The sequence below is a fragment of the Mya arenaria genome, chromosome 13, assembly GCF_026914265.1.
Source record: "Mya arenaria isolate MELC-2E11 chromosome 13, ASM2691426v1".
Taxonomy (NCBI): Eukaryota; Metazoa; Mollusca; class Bivalvia; order Myida; family Myidae; genus Mya; species Mya arenaria.
In genome coordinates this window covers 20,570,173-20,587,729 of record NC_069134.1, presented here as the reverse complement: position 1 = coordinate 20,587,729, position 17,557 = coordinate 20,570,173, and the positions used below count along the sequence as shown (strand labels likewise).

Here is a 17,557-nt window from a genome sequence, read left to right as displayed (position 1 = left end):
CTTCATGAAGGGTTCATAGAATTTAAAACAGGCCAAATTCATGAAGTATTCATGAAGTAGTTCTATCATGGATTTATTCATGAAATGATTAACAACTCATGTTCATGAAGAGTTCAAGAACATATGACCAAAATTCTTAAAAATGAACTTCATGAAGAGTTCATGAAATTTTTTGTTCATTATTTTAACGTCTCATTTTCTCTTCATGAATATTTTATTCGTGTATAGTGCATGAAGATAAAGGCTTGAAATTTCATGCACAAAATCATTTGCATTTTAAGAATATTTCAAGAAGTAAAGTTTAACCCATTAAACTGCCTAATATTCATATTTGCCTTAGATTTTACAGCGACCTCAAAGAAGCAGTGATAAATATTCTGCTAAAAAGCGCCCCAATTAATGAGCGCTCACAAGAGGCAGCTGATTTTGCACATGTTTGTAAGGTCTAACTTGTAAATTATGGCCCAAAATAGACTTTCTGAGAATCAAAAAAGGCCTCCATATGACGGTCCAACTTTGAGACATCTGGGACCACTTTCGAGTTGTAAAACTCGTTATCTTTTGTCAATGGACAAAAAGCTATCACAAAAGTTCATCAAGTACAATATATTATTATTGTACTATGGACAAACACTTAATCATTATGAAGGAATGCTAAATGAATAAACAATAAAATATGTGAATGTGACTCTATTGCTCTTTTAATTCAGATCAGCAATGACAAATTTAATTATTGCTTCTTTTTCTGGCGGAGTGTTTTTTGCATATTTTCAAGTTTCTTACAGAGGCAATCTTTACTCATGTTTGTTTTTTCACGCACTAAATGCTCCAGCTTTTCAAGCTTAACAATGTCCAAAGGCGGACGCGGCCCGCTCTCAGAACATTTATTGGTTCTCTTCCCTTTTCTGCTGCAGTTCATCAACTCCTCATTTGAGAATATAGCTTTACATAGTGTTGATAAAACTTGCTGGACATCTCTAGCATCAAGGTGGGTAACCAAATTTAAAAGATTATCCTGCTGACTGGAACCGACCGACTCGAATGCCACAACCCTATCTTCAAGCCTCCTTATATTCCTCCTCAGTGCACGTATTTCTTCCTTGATCCTGAGAAGGAAAGGAAACAATTACTTTGAATAGGGAAAAGTCGCAAAACCTAAATCCTGCCATATGTGTCTAATTAAGGCATCCTACAGACCTCCAGCTAGACTTTAAGATAATTGCAGGCCCAAATATGGCAACATTAATGAAATAAATATGTCTTGTATAATGGCTGGAGGGAATATTGTCACACTTATGGCACATGTTTTAACGCGTATGCTACCAGTGCAGATCCAGATCAGCCTGCACAACCGTGCCGTCTGATCAGGATCTCCACTGTTTGCTTTTATATTCATAGAAGAATTTCTGACTGAAAAGTGAACAGTGAAGATCCTGATCAGACTGCACGGATGTACAGGCTGATCTGGATCTGCAATAGTCGTATTTGCGTTAAAACACGTATCCATGGGGTAAAGGGTTAGGAGAGAAAATGACCTGGTGTTTATTGTAGATCTAATAACTAATAAAGTTGGCAGGTCGGGCGCAGCCCAGTGCTTACTTCGTCTTTGGAAAACCAAAATTCTAACTTTCTTAGTGTTCAGCGCATATTGCCTATCAAATTCCTCTATACAAGCCTACATGTGCAAGCTTTAATTAACTCACTTAAAATAAAACCAATTAATGGCTAAATGGAAACTTGGCAGTTGTTCGCATTTCAAAATAACTTATTTAGGGAATTCTTAAGTGGCTGACTGGATATTTTGTGGTCAGAAATCTTCTCAGTGTTTGTGTGTGAATCTGTCCCATTGGTGGAAGCTTGAGCGTGACCACTAAACTGATATTATATCTGATTATCTTTTGTATCTGCAGTAAAATTAAATTATATGCATTTATTAATATTTTGAAATTTTCTTAATGTTAACTGTCAGTGTTTCAACTTTCAATTCACATTTAATTTGTTTTAAAGTACATAATGGATGTGATATCTGTGAATGTATTTAATGCAAGGTTGATGATGTAAGTGTAATATTTCATTTGTATTGTTTTTGTAAGAATTGTTTACCATAACATAACATATATTATACTGAATTTTGAACATTATTTGTATACAAAATATGCATTAGTTTTTTTTATATGCTATTGTTAATACATGTATTATTTCAAATTATATGTTTTGAAAATATATATGTTTATAAAATAACTAAAACTTTGTTACTATTATCTTTGTTATTCTGTTGTATGTTTCTTGCAGCTGATATATTTAGGCATATTAATTTTGATAACCGATCTTGACTTTTCAAACAAACATGTATTTTATATTGTTATAAATGTATGCAACATTCTTGTAAATATATCCAAATAGTCCTTTTGAAGTATAGATTTCAAGCATACAATAAATGGTATTGTGTTGAAAAGTGACTCGTGCATTTCACACTTGTCCAAACCACTCCTCTGAAACTGCTGGTCCTATCTAGAACTTATGGCAGTCACATGTTACATACATTTTAAGGTATTCTGTTTTACGTCTGCTCTATATCGGAAACACTTAAAGGCTCAATTTTATGTCAACAGCATATCATGCTAAATATATCTTAGGGCTACAAAGTAGTTGCATTCCTCCTGTCCTGTTGCATCTCAAAAATATTGAATTGTATGTAGCTCTCATACCAAATATCTCTTCATATGTAGCTCGAAAAATGTTGGACTTCTACACATGAATATTATAGGCATGTTGGTAAGTATGGGCTGTTGTGTACCAGTCCTGCTATTCATTAAAAAGCTTACAGCAGCTGATGTACGGTTGTTATTTTGCCGACTCAAAATGAATCTGATCTTAGTATTGCGCCTACCCACATAAAACTTGATAGGCATGTTGGTCAACATGGGCTGTTGTACACCTGCAATTCCTTCACAGTTTACTCGTTTATTCCACATCTCGACATTTAACCATTTCTTTGTCTAGGCGGCATCTGGGGTTTATCATCACAACTGTGATAACTCTAGTTACTAATCGTTTTAAAATGTTTCATTCCAAAAAGTGGTTACTCAAAAGCAGGTGACATTCAACACACCAAATTCGAATTATGATACATGTTCATGGTAATATTTCTTGAACTGCTTCAAGGAAATCTATCTTATGTGGGAAATATATGTTTACCACATTGAAACACATGCAAAGTTTATGTTTTAGTCCTGTCCGTAGGTAAAACTATCGCTATCACAGAAGCAATAACTCTCCCCAAATGGTAGCTTCAGATTTAAATGCGAACCATGACAGATTGCATGCACAGGAGATTGAAAATTGACTTGACACAAAATTTCACCATGAGAAGCCAGCACGTTGGGAAATGTTAAAATAACTTGGCAATGATATTCATTGATAAGTAAGAGTATGGAATGCTAATAGGAAGTTATAATAACCTTCCATCAAAGACTGCGGTCAAAGTTTTTTTCATTTGACAGTTGACTTTGACCTTTGATGGAACCCCACCCCAAATAGCGCATTCTAATCCAAGGCAATCTTCCACTAAAGTTTCTTGGCCTAGATCTTACTGTCGAGTTTTGCAGACAAAGTTGACCATGACATAATGACCTCATACAATAGGGTTCATCTAGAGGCCAAGTGCATCCTATCACTGATGTTTCATGGTCAGGTGTTGAAAAGTTATTGTGTAGACAAGGTTCACCTGACTGAAATATGCAAGTCAATGTGCATTTGTTTTTCGAGGCTAATCATCTGACTAAATGTCTCTCCCATTTGTTAAACAGAAACATTTATATCATGGTGATTTGGTGTCGTGTCAATTGAAAGAACAAGCTGCAGAGTGCATATTCAAACCAAATAGGATCAAGGTCACTGTTTAAGTGGTCACTTCAATTCAGGATCAAGGGTTAAATAGCCTTAATTCTAAGGATTAAGTAACTGGCCAAACCTGCACATTGAGCCAGCACCCAGATAATCTGATCTTTCAAGGTCACAGACCATCACAATCATACTTCAACCTTGTGAAAATTTAAGCACATCTTTTTTTAGATGGAAAATATTAGGGAAATATTAAAAAATGTATAATACAAATACAACAAATGTTTTAATATTTATTGCATAGAATACTCATGATATTTTGAGTAAGGCAGCTTTATAATACAAACAAAATTTTACGGAATCTTAAGTTGTGCTCATAGAATAGTAAGTTAAAAAGAAGCACAATAATGCGTAAGTATTTATAATAGCAATGGAATTCATAGCTTTATACCAATAGTGAGTTCAACGTATATGGAAGTACACAAGGTTTTAGTTAGATCAGGTACAGTCTTAGATTATATCATTAAAATGATGTTAGCTCTTTATAAAACAATCCACATTCATCATTCAGCAGGCCAATTTATACCATTAGGTGGCAATGTGTCTAAATTCATATTAACTATGGTTTCTCCACTATGGTACGAAATATCACAAAATGTTAGCACAATTATACTCTCTAAGACACTCCTCTATAGTCCTATAGAATGATGGACAATATTGAGGGTGTTGGCACATCTACAGTTCATCATGCGTATCGTCTGAGGCCCTGGCTGGGGGTTCTGTACACCTGGCAGGAGTCTCAAAATCAAAGGCATATTCACAACGACTCGGCTCAGAGGTACCGGTCACCTTATTCTCCAGACCACATTTCATGTTGACCTGAAAAGATGAATATTAAAGAGATGAATAAGTGTGGTATCAATAACCGAACTGCATCACATAGTGTTGCTCCTAAAAACACTCGTTATTCTATATGAAGTGGCACAATATTTGTTAACACTAAATCTATGAAAAAAACAACAAACTTTTTTTAATGAAAAATTATGCATACCGGTATGATATATGGACAGATTAAAAAAGATCAGCCCTTAAAAATAGGGTTTTCAATTCGTAGCTACCTGGCCACAAATTGTGCAGTTAAAAAAGTGCAAAAACATTTCTTTTATCACAGGCTAAACCTTGTTTTTTGCTTAATATTTTTTTGTGCGTATAAAAAGTGTAAACCTAATATTAGGGTACGATCATTTTAACAAAATATGTTCTTCCTGGACTTTTTCTATATTCTAGCATTAGCAAGATCAATTACATATCACACATGAATTTATTAATTAAGGTCTTGTTTTACCTCATCACTAAGCTTGACAAATATTTTAGCAAATTATGGAACTTGCTACACATTAGTTTATACTAATTTCTTAAAGCACAAACTAAAGCTGAAAGCTTATAGAATCACTCTCGTGTCCATCTCCTGGGTAAAAACCAGTACTTGTGTCAATTTTGAATGGCCTTGACAAACTACCCCGGGTGGGGATGGAGCCCACAACCTCTTAGGTGAGAAGCGGACACCTATACCTCTAGAGCACTATCACCCTAGAAAATTTTCTATGTTTTTTCTCAAAAACTTGCAAGGTATAAACCAAACCAACTGGATATGGATACCTTGACAGATCTGTTAGGCCCATTCCAACAGGACTGGCCATTCTCGTATTTCTGGGCCGCATATTTATCTTCTGGAGTGCCCTCCCATTTACCCCAGTTTCTGCAAAATAAAGTGAAGATATATTTTTTGTCCTACCCATAAGGCATCAACAGGCAATACTTTGTCAATCTCTGTAGAGGTTTTAGTATGACAAACAAAACAATTGTCATTATAAAATCAGCAATACATGTATGCATGCATTCTAGTATCATTAATGAGACTCTTCAGGGAAAGGGAGACTTGATTACAGGACCCTCTGATCCAAAGTCTGACATTCCCACAACTTGCAATTGCCACAAATAAAACAGGGATCCAGGAGAAAATTAATACAACAGACCTGATTTCTATAACTGGAACCTACCCTAGAGTAGTTTCTGACCCTCCAGCTTTAGGCCTCTGTGTTGCCTTCTCAAACCCGCACAGTTTATAGGTATATTCTCTGTCTGTATACTCGTAACAATTCCCCTTCAGTGCACTGAACTCTTCATTAGGACCATAGTCCAAGTTGAGGTAATTCTGCAAATCTCTGAAACAAGGTTCAATTCCATTACAAATACATGCAAGTGAGTGGTCATAATGTTTCTGATATTTCTAATAACCGTAACAAAGTTTGTTTTTCTTTCTCTCACTAAATACAAATAGAAAGGTCATGTGCTTTGACACGTTGTTTACCTTATTGCATTTTCAGCATCCCGGAGTGCGTTATCTGCATCTGTAAACTGTTTCCTTGCTGCATCAGCAACTGAAAAAATACAGAGTGAAATTTATGACTCCATGTAAATAATTTAAGCAATTTACAGAGGTACCCATACACAAAAAAAGCTATTCTAATTGAATACTTTTAATAGTATTATTCCAGTGTTTTGCTCTTTTATAGAATTTAAATACTACATGGTTGTGCCTTATAGTCTATCCCTGCCTTCCAAGCCTTTGTGGTCCTAGTTACCTGTTACATACTGACCAAACAAATATTAAGACACCTAAATCTTTTCCTTCCTAAAGAAGAATTAAGTCCCATTAACCAAGAAAGTAGTTCCACATTCAGTTTGCCCACTAGCTGATAAATACTGAGCACTTCACCAAGAAAGTAATACCTATACTATGCCTACAAGGAGTTGTTTGGTCTCTTAATTTGAATAGACACAAGTCCCAAACCTATAAACTGCCAAACCATGATCCAAACAATTATCGCCCTTGCTGTTTCGGTGACTATCGTCACTGCTAACATGTGTCCCAAGTTTCATTTAAATATCTTGAGTAGCTTTTGAGTTATGTTCAAAGTTAAAGGTTTTTTCACAACCACATTGCCCACACTGACTGCGACACTAAAGCTGTCACAATTCATGGACTCCTTTGTTGTAAACAGAAACAAGCCTAAAAGTAATCCATTTCTGTACCTGCAATGAGTTGTTTGGTTTCGTCATCGTATTCCGGCATTGCCTCCTCCTCCCCTGTCTTATTTTCTCCCACACGATTCTCCTCTTCCTGAATAATAATGGACAGTACCGTATGTGAGGTAGTATTCTACCTTATATTGCTTTATAGAAAAGCTCTGGGTTCTTTACCTTAATCAGATGGGTGCAAATCTTTTCTGTGATTGAATTATTGTTATTGCACCTCAACATTGAACATCATGACAATCTACCCCCCAAAAAATTGCCTATTGCCCATTCAACACCATTAGTAGTTACTTATACTTATTTTAAATCTCTACTCAATACAGGAAAAAATAAAGAAACCAAACTATCGGCACTTATAATACTCTTACAATATGGATTTAGAATACTTGGAATTACGATACTTGAAATTCGAACGAAGAACAAAATCTATTAAAGCTTGGGAAACTATTGAATCAAAAGAATTCACAAATCGGATGGACAAATGACCAGTACCCCAAAGGAACAACATTATAACCACAGCCTGCTTGGACCATTGAAATTGTCCAAATTACCAACTACTACATATATCAATCATGCAGATCGGCATAAACTATACTAACTATAGGAACTAGGAAACATCATTATATACTCAGGTATAGTAATATACTCGGGTATAGTAAATAACTACATGTACAAATGAATGAATACACATTATGCACCAGTCAATTGTAACCACGGCCACCCAGGTCCTGGGAATAGTGGTCCAGCCAACCCCTGGTAAAATTCCCGCCCTGCGGGGGGCTACCTGCTGGTAAAATTCCTGCCAAATGCCCCTGCACCCCAGGGAAACAAGGTAAGGTCCATTCCGAGCTATTTTTGGCGCCACGACAAAAGCACTGCGGGGCAACCTGGAAGTGAAAACACGGCCCATTTCCCGGCTATCACCGGTATAACCCGGAACTTGGAGGGCCTTGGCTACAATTGACTGGTGCATTAACATCCAGGGATTTTGCTAAAGCATCATACTAGCAACCCTACAAGAAGCTTTCACCAGCATACACCATTGGCCTTGAATTAATGTACACCTGAACCCAAAACATATATTGAATGTATACCCCAGTTGGAGGTACAACAAGATCAGGAACTCCACTCGAAGTTGCTTTGGGAGGTTCCAGCATGTTGTCTTCTGGTTTCTCCTGGGTCACAGTTCAAGTCCAGGTTAGTGATAATTATACATGTTCTTTCTGATCTTTTGATAAACATAATAAGTGGTTGCTTACCATTGACCAACACATTTATCACTTTGAAAGCAAAGAAAATGCAAAGATAATCACATGCATGTAAAATAAATAGTAAAACACATTTTCTTAATAAAAACATTCAACTTAACTCAAAATAATGAAAGATTAATTATACTGGGATAATTAAAGATAAAAGGCAAAATTCTCCGGCTTAGCACAAGACTGTTGCATCCTCCTCCTTTTATTTATTGAGTTACAACTGTTTTTCACATTTAAAGCCTGCTTAATAACCTCCATGAAAATCAACAATAAACATTCAAAGGTTCAATGGATGTGATTATCAAACCACAAAGGTGTACATAAACCAGGTGTTATTGGTTAGGGAGACAAGGCAAAAACAAGGGTGTATCTGCGTCTATGCTTGTACAAATCTGTGTCAAGACTGAAAAAAGGTATTTTTGCGATTTAAGCGTTTTTGATCCTTCATGATGAACATGAGCATTATAAAATTTTATGCATTGTAACAAGCCAAGGTTAATGAACCACAGTTAACAAGCCATGGTTAACGAACCACAGTTAACAAGCCATGGTTAACGAACCACAGTTAACAAGCCATGGTTAACGAACCACAGTTAACAAGCCATGGTTAACGAACCACAGTTAACAAGCCATGGTTAACGAACCACAGTTAACAAGCCATGGTTAATGAACCACAGTTAACAAGCCATGGTTAACGAACCGCAGTTAACAAGCCATGGTTAACAACCAATGGTTAAGCAGCTACACTCCTGTAAAGGATGGATAGTGAGGGTTACCAACAACAACAAATTCAACACATAGTAATACAACATAATATATGACACTGATGATGGTAGGAAAAGGTAATAATATCACACTTTGACTGATACTTAAGTAGAGCACACAAATTCCCACCCACAAAACTCCCCATCATTTTGACAGTAATGTTTTGCAGTTTAAATTTCAAGAAATTACAGAACTGTGTATAAGACTTTTCTTTAATTTACATCATGTAGTTTCCATATGGTTGCCATTGTTTTAAAACAGTATGTCTCCATCAATCCAGCCCTGTATGTTATAATCCATTGAGAAATGTTAGCAATGATATCCCACAGGAACATGTCAGCAACAACAGTAAAAGCCTTGAACAAGCACTTTCCCTACACTTACATCATCATCATCATCAATGTCATCATCATCATCAAATTCATCTTCATCGTCATCTTCTTCATGGTCTATATAGCCATCATCCTCTGTATATTTTCCCTACAAATGACAAAGGATGACTTGTGTTAGATATGCAACACTGTTAGAAATTTGGGGAAATTTTGTGTCGATGGCATGACAAAATGTGTTGTTTTTCATTCTTTGAGCTCATACTTATTTCATGATTCTTTCCAAGGCATAAACAAGAACATATACTTAAAAGTGTATCTACGAGGTGTGTCCCAGAATATTGTGGATAATCGCTATTGCAAAAGAAATGACTGCCGGATAGTTATGGAATTTGGTGATTTTATTCATAAAAATATTTGCAATAGTGGGCATAATATAAAAATAATCTAAATGAAACCCGGCACACACCAACATAAAATGATGACGTCAACATAATAAATGTCAATTATTTTGAAACTGTTTATCGTAGAATTTTTGTGCTTGTGCATTAAACTATACCATTTTACTGAACAAATCATACAATAGATGCCAAAATGGCTGATTGACTAGTTAGCAAGTAAACATTAAAGTGATGCATGTTTGCAGTCAATAATTTTATGCGCAAACTTATTTAATACTATTTTGCACATTTTTAATTGGAATTTTAATTCACACTGCACCACACAATTGTCTGATGTGCTTAATTTTAGCTTCTCCAGTTCTGTAAATGAATGCGCTTCATTGAGTAATAACTTCTTCTTAAATAATGACATACCATAAACCTCGGTCAAATAATTACCCAAATTAATCATGTGCGGAAATGAAAGAATACCAAATTTGAATTAGTTTGATACAAAACTCGACTTCACATTTTAAAACTCCGAAACTATTTATTTTAACTTATTTATAAATAATAATTTAGTATTTGAGATACAAGCACCACATTAAAAAAAAACAAATGTACACGGTATCATACATTGAAATCAATTATTTCAGTTTTATCTCAAAAACATTCCTACATACGTAGGATAGCACACATAGTATTAGAATCAGGAAATATAGGAAATGTTCAATTTTAAGGAGCCTGTTATTAGGTAAAATTGAGCCCAGACATTCAATAATTGCAAGTCTTATAAAAACACAAAATGTAAAAATTACAGTATATAATAATATATATTATTATTAATTTCAATTAATCATATATTTTGAATCAACCTAAAATTTCTCAAAAGGTACTTAACAAGTCATGTTCTGTACGAACACACAATCATTAAAATATGGTTACTTTCTCAGTACATTTCATAGTCATGCCACAGAAAAATGCACAAAACTAGAAAATAAAGTCATCCTTTGTCTAGAACTACACAAGAACACTATAATCTATACAAAATCAAAATAACATAACAAAACAATGTTGGTGCAGTATGGCACAATGTGACAGATATTGCACATATATGAAACTATGATTAAGCAATACTTTAAGAACAAAAATAAATCAACATAAATATTCTAGTTTCAAGTCTACATACCTAAGCTGGAACAGGCAGAAATAGGTCTGACAATAGTATGTATTTGTTTAGTTTTTCAGTTTTAGACATTACACCAAATATTGTTTTACTTAAACAGAACATAAATGTAAACTTGAAATTACCAACAACCTTCAAACCATATCCCCCCATGGTTGCCCTCATTCTATTTCAGTTATTATTTGATGTCATAATTCCTGTTAACAATTTTTTTACTATTTATAAGACCTATATTTGCTTGTCAACTAACATATTTACAATTATGTATAAGCATGGTGATACATGAGAATGCAGTGGTCGAAATAAGCACAAGCCCTGCACTGGTAAAATGCTTCCTGGGCTTGCTCAAATTTTTGGTTTTATACACCAGGCCTTGTTCAAAAATGCAATGCCAAGAAGTAGTATATGAATTCGGGCTTGTTTATCCCAAAGACTTATCTCGATGACTGGGAATGTAAACCAATGTTATACAGATCTATAATCTACAATAGAAACTGAAATATGAATGAACAACATCAACCATTAAGAAAAATACTGAAATCTAGAGAAATCTTAACTAGATAATGATAGTTGTTGGTGGGACACTCTCTAGTAATTAGTCAAAATAAACCAGTAGTGCACATACATGACATGTAGTCTGACACATGAATTAAATAGGAAAATATACTTTCATTCAGCATTTTTTTTATAATGTGCATGAGTGTTGATAGACTACAAAATCATCTTTTTTAAGCTTTGGAATTTCATCACAGGATATAACATTAAACATACATATTACCTGTTGAATAAATTATTTATGGTAATCTATTACAAAAAAATGGTCAGACTACAGGAAATCCACTTGATCACAAGAAGGAAAAGTGTAGGTGACGAGAGATGGTTTACCCTCATCTGAAGTTTCTTGCGCTCAATCATTGGTAGTTTGTTTTTAACATACCGTCTACCTGGTCTCGGTGGCAGCTTACAGAATATTGCAAATGTCATACATGTATAATTGGTATGTGACACTCCATTTTGAGCATACAAAACACTCTATTTTTGCCATTTTAAAGTTGCCAATACTCTCAGGATTTTCCCATTCACATACTGGATATTCACATTAAATGGACCTGACAAAATGTACATGTGCTGTATCTATACACTCTTGATGCATTTAAGGATTGATCCCATTTTGTCTTGTATTTATGCTGTATGAACACAGTAGGGCACCGAGCAAATTCCATTAGGGGCGCTAGAACTTCTTGGTCATTTGCTTGCCTGCCCTGCTGCATTCATACAGCATAAATGTAAGAAAAAATGCAATCAATACTTATATTTAAATTTTAAATAATTATTCATTACGATTAAAAATTAGCATTTTCTTCTGCAATTGAGTATTTTTTCTGAAAGAAATGTAACAGACAACATGCATTTGCATTAAAGAATAGCTGATTTTTGTAACATCATTTTTCATTAGTATGACGCCGCGCTAATCCAATCAGAGTGCAATATTGAAACAACTAATGACGCCATAACTACTTGCGTGTTATACTATATGAACAACAAGTTTCATCTATACAAAAAACTAGGAAAATGTAAATTTTAACTTATACACAGTCAGGTCTTTCGTGTTCTATAGTTTTTTCTTTCAAAAACTAATTCAGTCTGTCACAAATAATTTAATCTCTTGGAAATGCTGATAACTATATAAATGCCTTAATCACTTCTTTTCTCTAGCGAAGACAGCCAAACCAGTTTCATGTGAAGCAGATATCACTGTACATCATTTACTCATATGTGCAATAAAACATCTGTCTTTATTAAAGACAGGCAACTCTGTCTTAAGTAAAGCAGACAACTGCCCATTGTAAAGGGAGGCAACTCTGTCTCACCTTCGGTTCAATTTCTTGGTTGTCTCCCTTGTCCTCCTGTTCGGCAGGTGACTTGTAGAAGTCTCGGATGTTGGGCCACACCTTCTCCATGAAGTGTTCCAGGTCCACATGGTCGGCCTCCTCACCGATCTCAAGGTGCTCCTGTATTGGCCAGGTTTGTTTTTTAGTCAAATTTATGAAGAAGTATTATGGTCATAAACAAACTACGCTATATATTTTATTTTTCAATTTTAAAACTTAGCAATCCAATAACATTTTAGAAGCATTTTAGCACCCTTAGTGTAAACTTTTAGCCATCACCATCATGTTAAGAGAGTAAAACAAGAATTGTTTGTCAAACATTATGCCCTGAGCAATGTTATCAGGAATATTTGGACAATTGAATAAAATATGCGTGGACCAAATAACTGCTTTATAACTGTAATAGAATATAACTGTTTGAAATAATTCAATTTTATATGTATTATTAAAGGCAATTTTCATTTGTGAATGTACTAAGCTGTCTTTCCCAGTGGTTTGTCTTCAGAATGTCAGGAATTACATACCCTTGCCTCACTGTCACACACCTCCCCGTTGTTGTCCACGTCAAACTGGGCATGGGCCTTGATCTCCACTAGGTCAACCCTGGGTAGGTAAATGGATGATGGTGAAATACAGGTTGAAAGCTATAACTAATAACCTATATCTATAATGAAATGATGAAATCAAGACAGCAAAATATTAGAAGCATGGTGAAATTTTTATATAAACAGTATTACAAAACAATCATATTTGAAAATAAACCAGTCAAACTTTTAAGGATTTTTTTAGGGTTTATGCAATATAAATGCTTGCAAATCCATGAAGTATTTACGGGTAAGTGCTTTACAATTTACCAACTACTGGTATGATTCCTATCAGCTCTATATAAACTTCATTTGCAATGAATTGATAAGTGAGACATATACATAATGGAAGGCAATTCATGCCTCACCTATTGTCCTTGTTTTCATCCATCTCGTAGAAGGCCGTCTCAGCCTTGATCTTGTCCAGCTCAGCTTTCTTTGCCTCCTGCACTTCTGTTAACCAAAATAAATAAATAAAAGAATCTTAATGGTCGGTTATGTAACCTTTTGTAATTACTGTATACATTATGTAACAAAATTTGAGCTTTGAACATATTTTTAAGTTTCATAGCTCAGTGTGAATTGCAGAACTAAGTTGTGTATTACATGTATTTAATTATTTTAATGGCTAATCAGCTATGGCTTTATTTATACGTCAGGCAAGTATAAATGACAAAATGCCCAGCCAAAGCTTTCAAGACAAGAAGGCACCTGAACTAGTGAAGCAAGTTTCACATGTGTCTGTTTTTCTCAGTGGGTTAAGGGCATAACTAAAGAAACTACTAGTATTCAAGCTTAAGTTGTGTGATGTTTTATGGAAATGTACATTGTCATTGTGAGCATGGATACTAAGATTCATTTTATAAGGGTGATTCCACGGCGACTGCTTATATTGATGGATGTGCATGCTCAATTTTTCAATAATTGTTCAAATATTACAATGCATATTCTAAATAGAACAAAGTAATAAACATAAATATTATCAAAGTTTTGAACATACTTTAAGTATTTTGAAATTTATATTTATTAAACTTATGAGTTCTCAAGTAATGGCCACCATGAAAGCTATACATGCCCTAGCTGCCACCAACTATTGGGCCACAACAGTTATAATCTCTACTTTTTATATTAGAAAAACAGTGAAGCACAGCGAGAGATCATCAGCACCTGACATTTTATTTTTTTAGTAAAAAAAGTGGCATAACTGAAAAATTATTTAAGCAACAGTAATGGGCATTGTTGTACATATATGTCATTTTTGTGTATTGTCTCTGACAACATCTGTATCAAGTTCATTTGCATATATTGAATGTTTTTCTATTAAAGGAGTTTAAGTTTAGGGGGTGATACAATGACCTGTTTTGCTAAAGAAATCCCTACCCACCTTTCCAAGCCTGCTCATGTTTCTCTTTGGCCTCCTTTTCTGGGCCCTCAACTTCGATTTTCCTTGCCTCTACCTCATTCTTCAACGCCTCCAGCTCAACCTTGCTTTGCTCCAGGGTTTCCATCTCAGCCTAAAATAGGAATGTTATTTTAGTTTCATATTTTCTTAGTATCCATTTTTGTGATGGAAATAAGGCTGCCTTTTTGTTGAACCATGATTGCTATACATGTAGTTTGAACCCTTTACTTTCTGTATGTCTGCCTAATGCAAATGCCAAAAACCAAACACTGGAAAGTCCAGGTACAATGTTTTTTTTCAATTGTATAAGCATTAACATTCAAACTTTTACAATACATAATTATTATTTTTTAAGATGCACTCTTACTTCCAAATAAGCAGTACCACAAGTAATACAATTGTTTAATTACCACAAAGGATGAAAAAATATCAAAAACAATGGTTCTTATAAAGAATACCATAAATCTTTTAGGACCCACCAGTCATTTAACATTTGTGCATTTTCAGCTATTAACTGCATGGTTATCTTGTAATCAGTAATTCAAATTTACCATAAATGCATTATTTAGTAAGTAGTTAAAGGTTTATCACCCAAAGTTTATGTCTGTTATATTGATTTTAGATACAAGTATCACTTTAAGATTATGATAAAAGGTACATGTCAACAACTGGCACATGGAGTTAATCTCAACATTTTCAGTATAGACCACATTCAACACAACCCATTCAACCATACCCTTTTCTCTGCCCTTCTCTTCTTGCCCTCCTCCATGTACTGCAGTTTCACCTTGTAGCCACTGTCCTGCAGCTGCATCTGTTTCTCTCTATCCTCACGCATCTTACGACCTAACTCCCTTGAATATGCACATAAAGGTGGTGAAAATTCCAATCAGTTACAGGCACGGACAATGTAAACAACTCTTTTATATTTAAGTTCTTTTTATATTTAAGTTTAACTCTCTTTTGGGATATTTTTTTGTAATTTTGCGGCCTGAATTTACCTTTATCTCAAGTTTCAATTAAATTTATTCAAATCATGAGTTTTTGTTTATAATTACCATTTACATGTATCTTGATTCAGACAAATGATGAGAGTCCATTAGTTTGTTTTTAGAGTTTGTTTCCTGGTGATAAGGCCAGGCTATGTATTGAAAGCCAAAAACTGAAAATTTTGAATTTTCAAAAAATAGTCCTTAGTGAAGATGGGAGGTGACTTGACTTGACTTTAATATAGTTAACTCATGGAGAAACATAAATTGTTTGCTTCAATATAAATTGTACTGAAAACCTACTTGCAGTTGTTAACACATTCAATGTTCCCCTCCCACTCATCGGAACCATCACAACAGTCTGAAAGTTAAGTTCAAATGCTATGTACATGTACGGTCATTATATAGATTATCTTAATAATGAATTATCTAAGCGCTTCTTACGGCAAATATAAAACAATCAAATTCTAAATTCCTTAAGATTATTATATGTATATTGATAATATAGCATTGTTTAAAATGGAAGCCTGGCCTTTAATATATAAGGTATGTTTCAATTTCTTCAAACAGCAAATATATTGTAAACAAAAATAAACTATATCACTTGTAAATGATAATAGCTGATATACATGTATAAATTTAAAATATTAGAAATAACTTGAGAAAAATATACAAGTCTATAAAACCTGACTAAATGTGCCAATCATGCTAATAACAAAAGCTTATCAAGTAAGTGTTAGAAGACTCATACCACAAATGCCGTCATTGACCCTGGAGGACAGGATGTTGATAGGTCTATAGCCAGCGTTCGTACAGTGAAACTTGCCATTTGTGCACGCAGAGGTACCTTAAAATAAATAGGACATGCAAATCTGTTTCTATATCAAACAACTTTTTTTTAATAAGCTTTAAGAACATTATTGATATCATTGGGTAAGGGCATTACAGTAATCATTATATAAGTATTTATCAAAATCAAGCAAATTTTAGGTTACAAATCAAACTAGTTCTATTTTCTACCCCATAATTGTTCAAATACTGCATTTAAACACACAATTTGAGATGAATAAAATCACATCCAATGTCACATGAATGAGCACATGTAATATACACACCAGGTTCATCAGAGCCATCTGGGCAGTCACAGTAATCATCGTTTACATACTCAAACGGGACCTGTTTGCTTCCATCTAGGCACTGGAATGGAACATCTGGCTTGTAGAAGCTGGCCACTGAAAATACCACATTTCAAACATGTGCATATTTATACACTATGCATTATCCTATGGAGCATGTATACTGACATTGACAACTGTATCGAGTACTGACATATACAACTATTACGTAACATATCACAACAAACTGTCGATAGGTTGATGCTGGGACCAATTACAATAATCCTACACACATGCAAGTTTAGCTGGTTACATAGGTCTGAAAAATAATCCTACCATTGGACCCAAGATAAAATACAATATATTCATTTGATTAAATAGCAAGTAGTGGACAATACATTACTTGATATGGCGACGCCTCTTGGCCTTGGAATTGTCGCAAGACATGGGGAGAGAAGAGAAAGAGCGGTGAAAACAAACACAAGCATTTTGATACTTGACTTTGATGATGTGTCAATTTTTACTATGACACCGTTTAAATCAGGATTAGTCTTACCAAATTTACTTTTTTAATATAATTTTTCACATTAATTGCTCAGGAGTTTTAATAAATATTTTACTCATCACATTATTATAATTTAAATGCCATAAGATTTCTTGTAAAATGCATTTTAAGTTAATTTTACGACGTATTTTACGACATTAATAGAACAC

At 34.4% G+C, this 17,557-nt stretch overlaps 1 protein-coding gene across 8 annotated transcripts; it reads right to left on the bottom strand.

Moving 5' to 3' along the window:
* Positions 1-4,123: 4,123 nt before the first annotated feature.
* Positions 4,124-17,461, bottom strand: LOC128214408 (glucosidase 2 subunit beta-like). 8 transcript variants are annotated; one of them, XM_052920861.1, is made up of 17 exons: positions 17,247-17,461; positions 16,844-16,960; positions 16,480-16,575; positions 16,032-16,089; positions 15,476-15,593; positions 14,722-14,851; positions 13,706-13,790; positions 13,278-13,356; positions 12,733-12,873; positions 11,747-11,821; positions 9,351-9,446; positions 8,037-8,117; positions 6,940-7,027; positions 6,215-6,284; positions 5,904-6,068; positions 5,503-5,602; positions 4,124-4,722 (listed from the first exon to the last, which is right to left on the bottom strand). In XM_052920861.1, the coding sequence occupies exons 1-17, from the start codon at positions 17,329-17,331 to the stop codon at positions 4,579-4,581; spliced, it is 1,728 nt and encodes a 575-aa protein (XP_052776821.1). In that variant the 5' UTR covers positions 17,332-17,461; the 3' UTR covers positions 4,124-4,578. The 8 variants fall into 8 exon arrangements, with proteins under 8 accessions (XP_052776821.1, XP_052776824.1, XP_052776823.1 ...); XM_052920864.1 differs by lacking the exon at positions 9,351-9,446 and having other exon boundaries at positions 17,247-17,454; XM_052920863.1 differs by lacking the exon at positions 8,037-8,117 and having other exon boundaries at positions 17,247-17,453.
* Positions 17,462-17,557: the final 96 nt, after the last annotated feature.

What these genes read in the sequence shown, in the direction of transcription:
- LOC128214408 (XM_052920861.1), bottom strand. Translation starts at nt 17,331, where the DNA reads ATGCTTGTGTTTGTTTTCACCGCTCTTTCTCTTCTCTCCCCATGTCTT. An exon ending in AAGAGGCGTCGCCATATCAA is followed by an intron (nt 16,961 to 17,246) that starts GTAATGTATTGT and finishes TGGTATTTTCAG; the next exon opens with TGGCCAGCTTCTACAAGCCA. An exon ending in ACATGAGCAGGCTTGGAAAG is followed by an intron (nt 13,791 to 14,721) that starts GTGGGTAGGGAT and finishes TTTGGTTAACAG; the next exon opens with AAGTGCAGGAGGCAAAGAAA.